At 37.7% G+C, this 12690-nt stretch overlaps 1 protein-coding gene across 4 annotated transcripts in view; it reads right to left on the reverse strand.

Annotated features, from left to right (window-relative positions):
- Positions 1 to 747: 747 nt before the first annotated feature.
- TAF1B (TATA-box binding protein associated factor, RNA polymerase I subunit B) overlaps positions 748 to 12690 on the reverse strand; it is a 58156-nt gene continuing 46213 nt past the window's right edge. For 2 of the 4 annotated variants that reach the window (XM_073336045.2, XM_073336046.2), the window contains 6 exons: positions 12446 to 12623; positions 12003 to 12049; positions 10502 to 10592; positions 9943 to 10013; positions 8957 to 9182; positions 748 to 2080 (listed from right to left, as the gene is read on the reverse strand). In XM_073336045.2, the coding sequence (XP_073192146.1) occupies positions 1915 to 2080; positions 8957 to 9182; positions 9943 to 10013; positions 10502 to 10592; positions 12003 to 12049; positions 12446 to 12623 (779 nt within the window). In that variant the 3' untranslated portion in view covers positions 748 to 1914. The remainder of the gene's footprint in view (positions 2081 to 8956; positions 9183 to 9942; positions 10014 to 10501; positions 10593 to 12002; positions 12050 to 12445; positions 12624 to 12690) is intronic. The other 2 variants (XM_073336044.2, XM_073336043.2) reach the window with 1 other exon arrangement.

The following is a 12690-nucleotide window of genomic DNA, read 5'->3' on the forward strand; positions in this document are numbered from 1 at the left end:
ATTACCACTAGCGATGTAAAAGTTTAACCGGTTAACCGATAAAATTGATGCTTATCAATTTCTGTGAGCAATTAAACTCTGCCTGGGGTCCCGTCTGCCGGCCCTGCACACCCTCAGGGTCCTGGCTACTCGCCCGGCATCCTGGCGTGCCTGGGGATCTGCTGCTGCCCTGCACAGAGCCCTGGGTGTGGGGCCGGCAGCAGAAACCGGCCTAAAACGTGCGGGTGCTGCAGCACCTCCTGCACCCTGTTTAAATGTTTAACCATGTAACAGATAGAATTTTAATCAGTTACACGATTATTGTTTTTACACGTTATTTACATCCCTAATTACCACCCTTATTTCTCCTCTGCCTTCAGAGCTGGGTGGCCAGAGAGCAGCAGCGGGTGGTCACGCCCCCGGCTCTGAAGGCGGCACCCTGCCAGCAGCAGCGCAGAAGTAAGGGTGGCAATACAATACCATGCCATCCTTACTTCTGCGCTGCTGCCTTCAGAGCTGGGCAGCTAAAGAGTGGCGGCTGCTGACTGAGGGCCTAGCTCTGCAGGCAGCAGCGCAGAAGGGTGGCAATACCATACCATACCATACCATCCTTACTTCTGCGCTGCTGCTGGCGGCGGCTCTGCCTTCAGAGCTGGGCTCCCAGCCAGCAGCTGCCGCTCTCCAGCTGCCCAGCTCTGAAGGCAGCACCACTGCCAGCAGCAGCGCAGAAGTAAGGGTAGCAGTACTGCAACCCCCCACACCCTACCATAACCTTGCGATCCTCCCACAACTCCTGTTTGTGTCAGGACCCTTACAACACCATGAAATTTATGATTTTAAAAATCCTATGATTGTGACATTGACCAAAATGGACAGCGAATTTGGTAGGGCCCTAGCTATGATGGTGTTGGCATCCAGCTTTCTCTCCACCTTGTCTGTTCTGGCTGATTTAGTTGAGCAACTTACTCAGTGCATGAAGAATAAAGCTAGGACTTGGACAGGTATTAGATGGATGAGGCTCAACACATCTTCAGGTGACAAGTGGAATAATTTAATTATCATGATCACTGTCAGTAAGCCTTGCAGAAGAAAGATCGAGAGAAACCCAGCACGTGGTGTACCAGGAAAGGGAGGGAGGAGTTCCAGGTGTTAAAGGGGAAGCACAGAAGAAACCATGAGGCTGGAGTGGGAAAAGAATATAAAATAATGGCTACGTAAGAAGCTTGGACATAGCAAAGGGTGAGGAGGAGAATAGGAAGAGAAGAAATGTAAAGAGGCCAGGAGAGAATATTGCAAGGCTCCTTCCAATCAATCTGATGTTTCAAAATAGTGAGTTGCAACCCAAATGTCAGATCACCCCAATAAAACCCTCTGTTAAACACCTCTTTTCCCACAGTTGTTTTTTAGCAGTTTTTTTATTTCAAATGTAAACAAATATTTCTTTTTAGAAATAGGTAACATTTGCTCTCATACAAGTTAAAAAACCCCAACAAGATACAGACTATTTTGAAATGCAAACCCTTCAGTAAAATGAACAATTAATATAATCTAGATGATTTGCTGCACTTTGCAATCAAGATACACACAAGTATGTATGTATGCCAAAAAACTACTACTTTAATAAATTTCCCATTGCCTTTAATACAAGTGGATGTAAACTTTGGTAAGCAGTTGCTTCAGTAACTTTTCCCTCACGTGGTTTCCCATTGTTCTTTGTAATGTAGATGCATTGAAACCACGAATTGGCAGTGAGACAGGCAGTGGCAGATCCACCCATACAGCATCACGCTGAGAACAGTGGAGCTTCATGCAGGTGTTAGGTCTGTATGCATGGATGCTATCGCAGGACTGGGGCCATAGTTCTTAACTTTTTCATTTACCATCTGTGATCTTTAGGACTTTCCATTTTCTTGGACATGAATGTTTTGTTTTGTGTTACTTTCTGTGGAGTTTTGTTTTAAACAGTTTGTGTTCTATTAAACATACCTCTTCATGGATGAGAGAGGCTGGTACCCTTAGGAGGAAGGAGAACAGGTTTAACACAAACTGGTAGCTCTGTGGAAAGTTTGATTCTTTATAGTGTGTCAGTTGCCCACATATCCTACAAAAAAAAAACAAACACAAAAAAAAGGATAAGTATGTTCTAAATCACAAATTTATCTTGTTGACATTCAGACATACTCAAGTTTTCCTCTAATTTGAGTATTTTTTATTATATCATAAGTACCGTTATTGATCTATGGCTCCAATCTATGGACCCACTCAGAGTCTCTATGGAATATTTATTTGCAAGACTGGGGCCACATACAGATTAGGCTAGATCGTTATTCTAGAGACAGGTGAGAAGGGTGTGCTGTATATGTTTCCCAAAACCAGGTACACATTGGTCTTCACTAAAACCCTGTATTTTCCATGATTCCACCACTGCAGATTGAGACAATTTGGCTGTCAAATTTAAGATGTTACTTAAGAAAATTATTCCTCTCCTATTCCCCGCTTATGAGGAGCAAAACCTTTTAAATGTTAACAGAATGTATCAGGTGGAGTCATGTTTTCCAGAGTCTGCAGACAGCCTGGAACAATAGCTCCAACGGGTGTGACTTGCTCTTATTCATCATAACTGATGTAATTCTGAGCCTACTGATGACAATTTAAATGTCAGCATTATTAACTATTCCGCTACTATTCATTTTTAGCAGAAACATTCAGTTAGTGCACTTATTCCATTGGCCATAGCTGGCGTGGTTACAATAGAGGGTACTGGGCCAAGCTTTCTGCTGTCAAATGTTGCTGGAGTGGAGAACTGTGTGTTTCAGTCTCAAAAAAAAAAAAAAAAAAAAGTTAAGCAATCTCTGTCCACACTGATTGGACCTTTATTGTACATTGCAGTTTACCTTTAAATAAAATTTTCCTTAAACACTTCTTCCTGGAATCAATATTTTATAATAGCTTATTACTATATGTATGGTTACTTAAAACAAATCTCCACTGACATTTTTAGCGCTTCTTTTTGTTTTTAGGCAGTATTAGCATCATGTGTTTGAAATAGCAAGATTTTAAAATCAATATTACTTGGCATTTGAATTCTGGGGGCTTGGTACTTTATTACAATTAATTTTATAGTGGTGCACAATTTTATTGTAAAAATATTTGTAAGGGAGCAACATACAAAGGACTAGAAAAGGTTGACAGTGACGATTTAAAAAAAAATCCAAATCTGCATTTAGGAACTTGTAAGAGATCAAAACATCAGGTTTATGCACATCAATGAAGCTGAAAGAAAGATACTCAGGCATTTTTTATGTGGAATGGCCCATGAGGTAACACTTCTTTTCAAAGTGTTCTGCTCTCTCAAAATATATTTTGTCAACCAAAACTAATGATCTGATACAAACAGGTTAAAGTGGCATTGCAGGGCACCTATTTGATTTTAATGGGAGTGAGGGTTTTCATACAGACATCAGATACATAGAATTTGCATTTTCTTCCTCAAAGGCATTTTCTCCTTACTATCTACTCCAAGAATAGTTTAAAGGATCTAAGACTTCAGGACCTTGTGCTTTTTAAATTCCCAGACAAAAATTACATTAAAATGAAGTGTACATATAAACAAAATTAGAGTAAAATTAATTAAACGGATGTTTAATTAGCTTAAAAACTAAGTGTTAGAAACACAAGAAACTCACAGTTAGGTAAGCTTAAAAAGTCTAAACATTTTAACATATGGAAATTTAAAGCAACCTTAACTGTGCTCTGTAGTGAGGCCATGAAATAGCCATATGCATAAAGCATTTCAGTGGTTCCAGAAAAACTGATTTTTAAAGAAACATTTCTGGGGTTTGTTTTTAGCTCTATGGCATCTCTAATGCACAAAATCTCATAGCTGAGGGAATGAATGCTCTTTTCACATTTTCAAAAAATTAAAGAAATGGCCATATTTGTAACTACATTAACTACTTGCACTATAGATGATACAATGGGAAATCTAAAGGATAAGAATTTAAACTCAATTCTTGATTTCTGATGGCTATGACTATTTGCATTTCACATTATGTTCTAACGTACTACATATGTAAATACATGCTTAAATACAAAATTTGCACGGAGAGAGATTGTTCATGCAAACATACATTAAAAAAAACACTTAACCAATCTGTATCAGATTTATGCATATGAATAAAGAGGATTCTTCCCTCACCCTCTGTTAAAAAGTTTCTTGTTCATACAAGAGAATGAACCTAAAGAACAAAAGCTCTTGTAATATGATACTATGTTTACATTATTCCAACCCACTTCTGTCTTGGTGAATGCATAAAAGGCAAAGTGAAAAGGAAAAAAGGTAGATGAATAATAAGCAAGTACACTGAAAAGGCAACAAAGTGTGCACACACTTTAGACTCAGTCATTTTCAAAAACAGAATATTAAATAAACTAAACCTAAAATAATATAGCTGATATTGTAGTGTTTGTTTTCTTAAACGTGATATTTTATAGTAAATAAAATCTTAAGGCTTGGGTATATAATATATTGGCATGAAATGCAATGAGATTGAATTCAGATTTCCCAATATTCCTTCCCACAAAAGACAGCAGAAACCCATTATTGCAGTGTGAATCCAAGATGATCTTCAATCTCTCAGTATCTTTTCCTCACCCCCACCTAATCCATTGGCTGAACAGGAGCTGGGTTTGCTTTTCATGGCATAACCCAGTGGCAGAACAGTAAACTGGCCTTAGGCCAGGCCACCTTGTTTATTAAAAATAAAAAAAAAAAATCAGGATTTTGGAGGCTAGATAAAAACACCATTTGAAATGTAAATACTTCTTCCTGCCTCACAAGAGATAAATGCTATTGAACTCTTACATTATCCTGAGTAGTCTTCTGCACTCAGATGGAAGTTGGTCATCTTTTAATCCACTTAATGTGTGTCATGTTAATTTTATATCGTTCTAGTTTTTTAATCAAAATATTTTGTGGTACTAAGTCAAATGCCTTACAGAAGTCTAAGTAAAGTGTGGGCCCCCTACTGAATGAGGGAGGCAACCTAGTGACAGAGGATGTGGAAAAAGCTAACGTACTCAATGCTTTTTTTGCCTCTGTCTTCACTAACAAGGTCAGCTCCCAGACTGCTGCGTTGGGCATCACAGCATGGGGGGTAGATGGCCAGCCCTCTGTGGAGAGAGAGGTGGTTAGGGACTATTTAGAAAAGCTGGACGTGCACAAGTCCATGGGGCCGGACGAGTTGCATCCGAGAGTGCTAAAGGAATTGGCGGCTGTGATTGCAGAGCCATTGGCCATTATCTTTGAAAACTCATGGCAAATGGGGGAAGTCCCAGATGACTGGAAAAAGGCTAATATAGTGTCCATCTTTAAAAAAGGGAAGGAGGAGGATCCTGGAAACTACAGGCCAGTCAGCCTCACCACAGTCCCCGGAAAAATCATGGAGCAGGTCCTCAAAGAATCAATCCTAAAGCACTTACATGAGAGGAAAGTGATCAGGAACAGTCAGCATGGATTCACCAAGGGAAGGTCATGCCTGACTAATCTAATCGCCTTCTATGATGAGATTACTGGTTCTGTGGATGAAGGGAAAGCAGTGGATGTACTGTTTCTTGACTTTAGCAAAGCTTTTGACATGGTCTCTCACAGTATTCTTGTCAGCAAGTTAAAGAAGTATGGGCTGGATGAATGCACTATAAGGTGGGTAGAAAGTTGGCTAGATTGTCGGGCTCAACAGGTAGTGATCAATGGCTCCATGTCTAGTTGGCAGCCGGTGTCAAGTGGAGTGCCCCAGGGGTCGGTCCTGGGGCCGGTTTTGTTCAATATCTTCATAAATGATCTGGAGGATGGTGTGGATTGCACTCTCAGCAAATTTGTGGATGATACTAAACTAGGAGGAGTGGTAGATACGCTGGAGGGCAGGGATAGGATACAGAAGGACCTAGACAAATTAGAGGATTGGGCCAAAAGAAATCTGATGAGGTTCAATAAGGGTAAGTGCAGGGTCCTGCACTTAGGACGGAAGAACCCAATGCACAGCTACAGACTAGGGACCGAATAGCTAGGCAGCAGTTCTGCGGAAAAGGACCTAGGGGTGACAGTGGATGAGAAGCTGGATATGAGTCAGCAGTGTGCCCTTGTTGCCAAGAAAGCCAATGGCATTTTGGGCTGTATAAGTAGGGGCATTGCCAGCAGATCGAGGGACGTGATCGTTCCCCTCTATTTGACATTGGTGAGGCCTCATCTGGAGTACTGTGTCCAGTTTTGGGCCCCACACTACAAGAAGGATGTGGATAAATTGGAGAGAGTCCAGCGAAGGGCAACAAAAATGATTAGGGGTCTGAACACATGACCTATGAGGAGAGGCTGAGGGAACTGGGATTGTTTAGTCTGCAGAAGAGAAGAATGAGGGGGGATTTGATAGCTGCTTTCAACTACCTGAGAGGTGGTTCCAGAGAGGATGGTTCTAGACTGTTCTCAGTGGTAGAAGAGGACAGGACAAGGAGTAATGGTCTCAAGTTGCAGTGGGGGAGGTTTAGGTTGGATATTAGGAAAAACTTTTTTACTAGGAGGGTGGTGAAACACTGGAATGCGTTACCTAGGGAGGTGGTAGAATCTCCTTCCTTAGAAGTTTTTAAGGTCAGGCTTGACAAAGGCCTGGATGGGATGATTTAATTGGGGATTGGTCCTGCTTTGAGCAGGGGGTTGGACTAGATGACCTCCTGAGGTCCCTTCCAACCCTGATATTCTATGATTCTATATTACATCAACACTATTATCTTTATCAATCAAACTGTAATCCCATAAAAAAAAATCACATTAGTTTAACACTATCTGTTGCATACAACAGTATGACTTTTCCGACCCACGACCAATATATATATGTATTAGGGCTGTCAAGCGATTAAAAAAAATAATCATGATTATTCGCGTTGTTAAACAGTAATGGAATACCGTTTATTTAAATATTTTTGGATATTTTCTACATTTTCAAATATATTGATTTCAATTACAATACAGAATACAAAGTGTAGAGTGCTCACTTTATATTTATTTTTATTACAAATATTTGCACTGTAAAAAACAAAAATAATATTTTTCAATTCACCTCATTAAAGTACTGTAGTGCAATATCTTTATCATGAAAGTTGAACTTACAAATGTAGAATTACGTACAAAAAATAATTGCACTGGAAAATAAAACACTGTAAAACTTTAGAGCCTACAAGTCCACTCAGTCCTACTTCAACCAATCGCTCAGACAAACCAACGTGGTTACAATTTGCAGGAGATAATGCTGCCCGCTTCACGTTTATGACACCTGAAAGTGAAAACAGGCGTTTGCACGGCACTGTTGTAGCCAGCATAGCAAGATATTTCGGTGTCAGATGCACTAATGCAGGGGTAGGCAACCTATGGCATGAGTGCGAAAGGCAGCACGTGAGCTGATTTTCAGTGGCACTCACACTGCTTGGGTCCCTGCCACTGGTCCGGGGGGCTCTGCATTTCAATTTAATTTTAAATGAAGCTTCTTAAACATTTTAAAAACCTTATTTACTTTACATACAACAATAGTTTAATTATATATTATAGACTTATAGTAAGAGACCTTCTAAAAACATTAAAATGTATTACTGGCACGCGAAACCTTAAATTAGAGTGAATAAATGAAGACTCGGCACACCACTTCTGAAAGGTTGCCGACCCCTGCGCTAAAGATTCATGTCCCTTCAACTTCAACCACCATTCCAGAGGACACGTGTCCATGCTGACGATGGGTTCTGCTCGATAACTATCCAAAGCAGAGCAGATCAACGCATATTCATTTTCATCATCATGAGTCAGATGCCACCAGCAGAAGGCTGATTTTCTTTTTTGGTGGTTGAGATTCTGTAGTTTCTGCATCTGAGTGTTGTTCTTTTAAGACTTCTGAAAGCATGCTCCATACCTCATCCCTCTCAGATTTTGGAAGGTACTTCTGATTCTTAAACCTTAGGTCGAGAGCTGTAGCTGTTTTTTGAAATCTCACATTGGTCTCTTCTTTGAGTTTTGTCAAATCTGCTGTGAAAGTGTTCTTAAAACCAACATGCTGGGTCATCATCCAGGACTGCTATAACATGAAATATATGGCAAAATGCGGGTAAAACAGAGCCGAAGACATACAGTTCTCCCCCAATGAGTTCAGTCACAAATTTAATTAACACATTATTTTTTAACAAGCATCATCAGCATGGAAGCATATCCTCTGGAATGGTGGCCAAAGCATGAAGGGGCATACAAATGTTTAGCATATCTGGCAGATAAATACCTTGCAACGCCGGCTACAAAAGTGCCATGCGAATGCCTGTTCTCACTTTCAGATGACATTGTAAATAAGAAGCAGGCAGCAGCATCTCCTGTAAATGTAAACAAACTTGTTTGTCTAAGCAATTGGCTGAACAAGAAGTAAGGACTGAGCGGACTTGCAGGCTCTAAAGCTTTACATTGTTTTCTTTTTGAGAGCAGTTATGTAACAAAACAAAACAAAAATCTACATTTGTAAGTAGAACTTTCATGATAAAAAGACTGCACTACAGCACTTGTATGAGGAGAATTGAAAAATACGATTTCTTTTGTTTATAATTTTTACAGTGCAAATATTTGTAATAAAAATAATAATATAAAGTGAGCAGTGTACACTTTGCATTTTGTGTTGTAATAGAAATCAATATATTTGAAAATTGAGAAAAACATCCAAATATTTAATACATTTAAATTGGTATTCTATTGTTTAACAGTGCAATTAATCACGATTAATTTTTTTGAGATTATATAACAGCTTAGCATAGGTAAGTCACTAGCCAATGCACAGTCTCAGTCCATAGCTCTCACACTAAATATCTTGTTTAATAAAAATAAAATACCTTACAAAAATTTAATTTTGAGAAACTTTTTCATGAATATTCAACACATTTCCAACAAGAGTCAGATACTCACTTCTCATTACATAGTTTAACTGTACACAACCAATACTTGGTGTTCATGGTTGTAAGTGAATTGCCTTTTTCTTGTAAAACTCCCTCTAGGATATGCCCATGAAAACAATTCCCATCTGTGTTTTCTTCAGCCCAATTTAACTGGAAACTTGAAGGGCTTTGCTTTTCAGCAACTTGCCTTGAACCAGACAGTGCGCCAAACTGTCTTTGTAAGTTCACTACCATTTCTGTACAAAGAGAAACAAAAACCTAAGACACAGTGTATCATTACATTTTCCCACAAACAGAGTTTACCTTTCTACACAGAACATTAAAATCCTGTTTTAAAACGTTAATTTGAATTTGTGCTTTTTTCTACCTCTGCATGATATATAGAAAAAGTGTGAAATGTTTATTTTTCTTCTTCTCTTTTTTACATTTGAAATTCAAGTCAGTCTATTTTAAAAACCTCTATTGTGACTGGAACTATTATTAAAGTTATGACCCCATGTAAGTAAAGAGACAAAGTTATAGAGGACCTGAGAGGAGAAGTAATTTTAAATCAGATTGTTTAGAGATCTTTTTAAAAAACGCATTTAACTCCATTTTCTGATAAACATTTTGAAGAAAGGATGTTTTAAGAATTCAAACACCATTACCCCACCAGTTATGCTATCAGAGCCCACAATACACATGCTCAGACTCCCAAGAGGTACTCCAGCAAAACAAGTGAAGACCGAAAAGACTTTCCCAATATCTTTACAGTAAAAATCCAGTGAAAAGAAAGCTTAAAAAATACAGGCTGCCTTTATACATAATAAAATATCATAAAAAGGGCAAAAGTTCAATTATGCAAAAATCCATTTCAAGTCTCTTGTAATATAAACAATGTATTCTGGTACTCTCATTCTAAATCCCTTTGATAAACAAAAACTTGAACAGGGAAAAAGACAAGAAAATATTCGTATTGTATTGCTCACATTGTTGGCTAAAGAAAATTATACTCACGTCTTTTCTTAAGAACCACAGATTTTTCCTTGGCTGAGTAGAATAGTGGTTTTTCACATTTCCACAGACACCTATCAGTGAAAGAAATACAACCTGGTGAAAAAATAAAAACCAGCACAACCATATCTAAACAAGAAAAGGCAGTCATTTCTCAGGATTGTTATTACAAGTATCCAATATTTTAGGTATAACCTCAAATTGGTAAGTGCCCAGCACCATTATTCACCACCGTGCATAAGAGAAGTCTCTCTTCAAACTGGTGGAGCGGGGCATGGAAGAAGTGCTCTTCATCAATTTTTCACCATTTATTGTAATCAGTTTTGATAGCTTTAATAATTCAGTCACTGGTCACAGAGAGTTTCCATTTAATTAATATGTCAGGCCAAAGTTCTAAGTGTGATGGGAGAAAGAGCACAAGGATTTATTAATTTGCTTTACTCCTCCAAGCTCGTGCGACAGAAATAAGGGTGAAATCCTGGCCCCACTGAAGTCAGTGAGATCACGATTTCACCCAAGATATTCAACCTCAAAAAAAGTGAGGTACTGAACAATAGCATACCGGGCTCTTTCTTCATCTAATTTCTTCTGTTCCACGTCCACAGACTTCTTTATAATCTTGTACCACTTTTTGAAATCAAACCACAGGCAGCCTGAAGTTAAATCCAAAATTTAGTTTTAGGAAAAGTGATAGAACAAAATAAAATACAGAATGTTAGAAAGGTAGCAGCAGTTAGACCTTTAGCTTTCTTTTTAAATGGGTGTATTGCATATCCTAGACTCTAGATACCTTAAAAATAAATTATATAAAACAGCAGGCAGTGAAGAAACCTATAGGATACCATCAGGGATGTGGAGGAGCCAAATAAGTGGGAGTGAATTGTGTTTCTTTAACTCAGCTCATATAAACACTTTACACTTTTTTGGTTTTCACTCTTTGGCCCTTACCTTGCTGCTAAGAATAGCAGGAGTTAATAAGGCAGTTTTTCCCCCAAGCTCCAAGATTCATCCTCAAAGAGGTGATTTGATTTAGATTTAGTCCTCCCTCTCTATAGAATAAACCTTTCACCTTTGCAACATGAATTGGCCTCCATACATATAGAATGTGAACTGTTCAAAGGAATGATGAAGGTTGACTGGTCAAAAATTTTAGCTACTTTTAAAGTATTCTTTTTAATTCTTTTTTAAAGTATTCATGGGATTCTGAAAAGTTTAAATCAGCTCCCAAAACAAAGAAAAATAGCCTTCCCTTCTAGGCATCCTGCAAACAAAATGTCAACCATATTCCTCCAGCCCCTCCGAAATTCCAATGTCATATCATCATTCCATATTTATGATTAACTAGAGTAATGAAACATAGCACAAAACCCCGTTCTGTGATTTGAGAATAAGTACCTCTCAATTTATGCCTGAACTGTACCACATATGCATTTAAGCAACATACCTAGCACCTGCTATCCCATGACAAGAGGCGTAAGTATGATGTTAGTAAACAAGTATTGTACAAGAATTATAAGAATTCCAAACAGAACCAAGGTGTGGAGTATATTTCAAATAAAACATGCTTAAATAACTAATTTTTGAACATACAAGGTATTGTTTACTCCAAAAAGCAGTGATGTGTATATTCCATGAAGAACAAAATATACATGATATAGCCAAAACTTTTGAGTTGTATTCAAAGAATGCAAGAGCAGAAATAACAGAAGCTATTAAAACTTTAAATATTTTTCAGAAAAAAGTGTATGTTTTGTCTTAAGTGGAAATGTTTTACATTTCTACCTAGTCTAGCCCAACATCACAAATTAACGTTTAAAATTTAGTTAACAGTTAATACTGAAAATGTACATGCTAATGTAGATCCAACAACTCTGCAAATGGGCTTCTAGATTTTTAAATTTACCCCAAAGAAGTAATTGATGCACCATAAAAAACTGATGAAAGCCAAAAAAAGAAAAACCAAACACATTCTTAGGGTCAATAAGTCCATGCCCTACCTAGTTTAATTACAAAATTTAATTTTAAAAATTATATTAGATTCTTTCCACTGACATATTAAGTACCTTCTTTGTTCTTTTGATTTCTTTTTCCAGCCAAGTTTGCAAGTAACCTGAAAAAATATATATTTATCAGATGGATTGTTTTTTGGAATCATACTTTCCACTTCTGAAACTTTCAAAAAAAAATATTTAAAACAAAACCGCTGACACCAAAAATTCCACCCATTTTAGCCTTAATCCTATCTTTAAAACAATCAGATTTGGTTATCAATACAGTCAGCTGAGATGTGAACTACTGCTTACTTTTAAACTAAAATTATTAGTTAGCTAAAGGTACAATAGCATTAAATAATAATCATGAGTTATAGCAAGAAATTGACATTGGCTATTATTGAATCTGCTTTCCATTCTTTGGGCCTGAGTTAGCGGTTTAAAAAAAGTTTTAGTGAAATATTAGAAAATTTGGGCCCTTCTGATGTGAAAGTTTGCTCATAAAACATACTTACCATTCATACTGATCATCTAATAAAAATAGTAATTTGAGCACCACTATAATGATGGCTGCAGCAAGAACATCATATTTTACTTTCCTTGCTGATTTATTCACAGGATCAAGTGTCAGAAAGTCTGTTTCTCCAGCATTGATCTTTTTTACCACTCTGCAAGTCCAGTTGTGCAATTCATCTAATTAAGAAAAAAGTAAAGTAAAATATTGTTAAATGAGCTGTACAGACATGTTAAATATGCCAGT

The sequence above is a fragment of the Lepidochelys kempii genome, chromosome 3, assembly GCF_965140285.1.
Source record: "Lepidochelys kempii isolate rLepKem1 chromosome 3, rLepKem1.hap1, whole genome shotgun sequence".
NCBI classification, from domain to species: Eukaryota; Metazoa; Chordata; order Testudines; family Cheloniidae; genus Lepidochelys; species Lepidochelys kempii.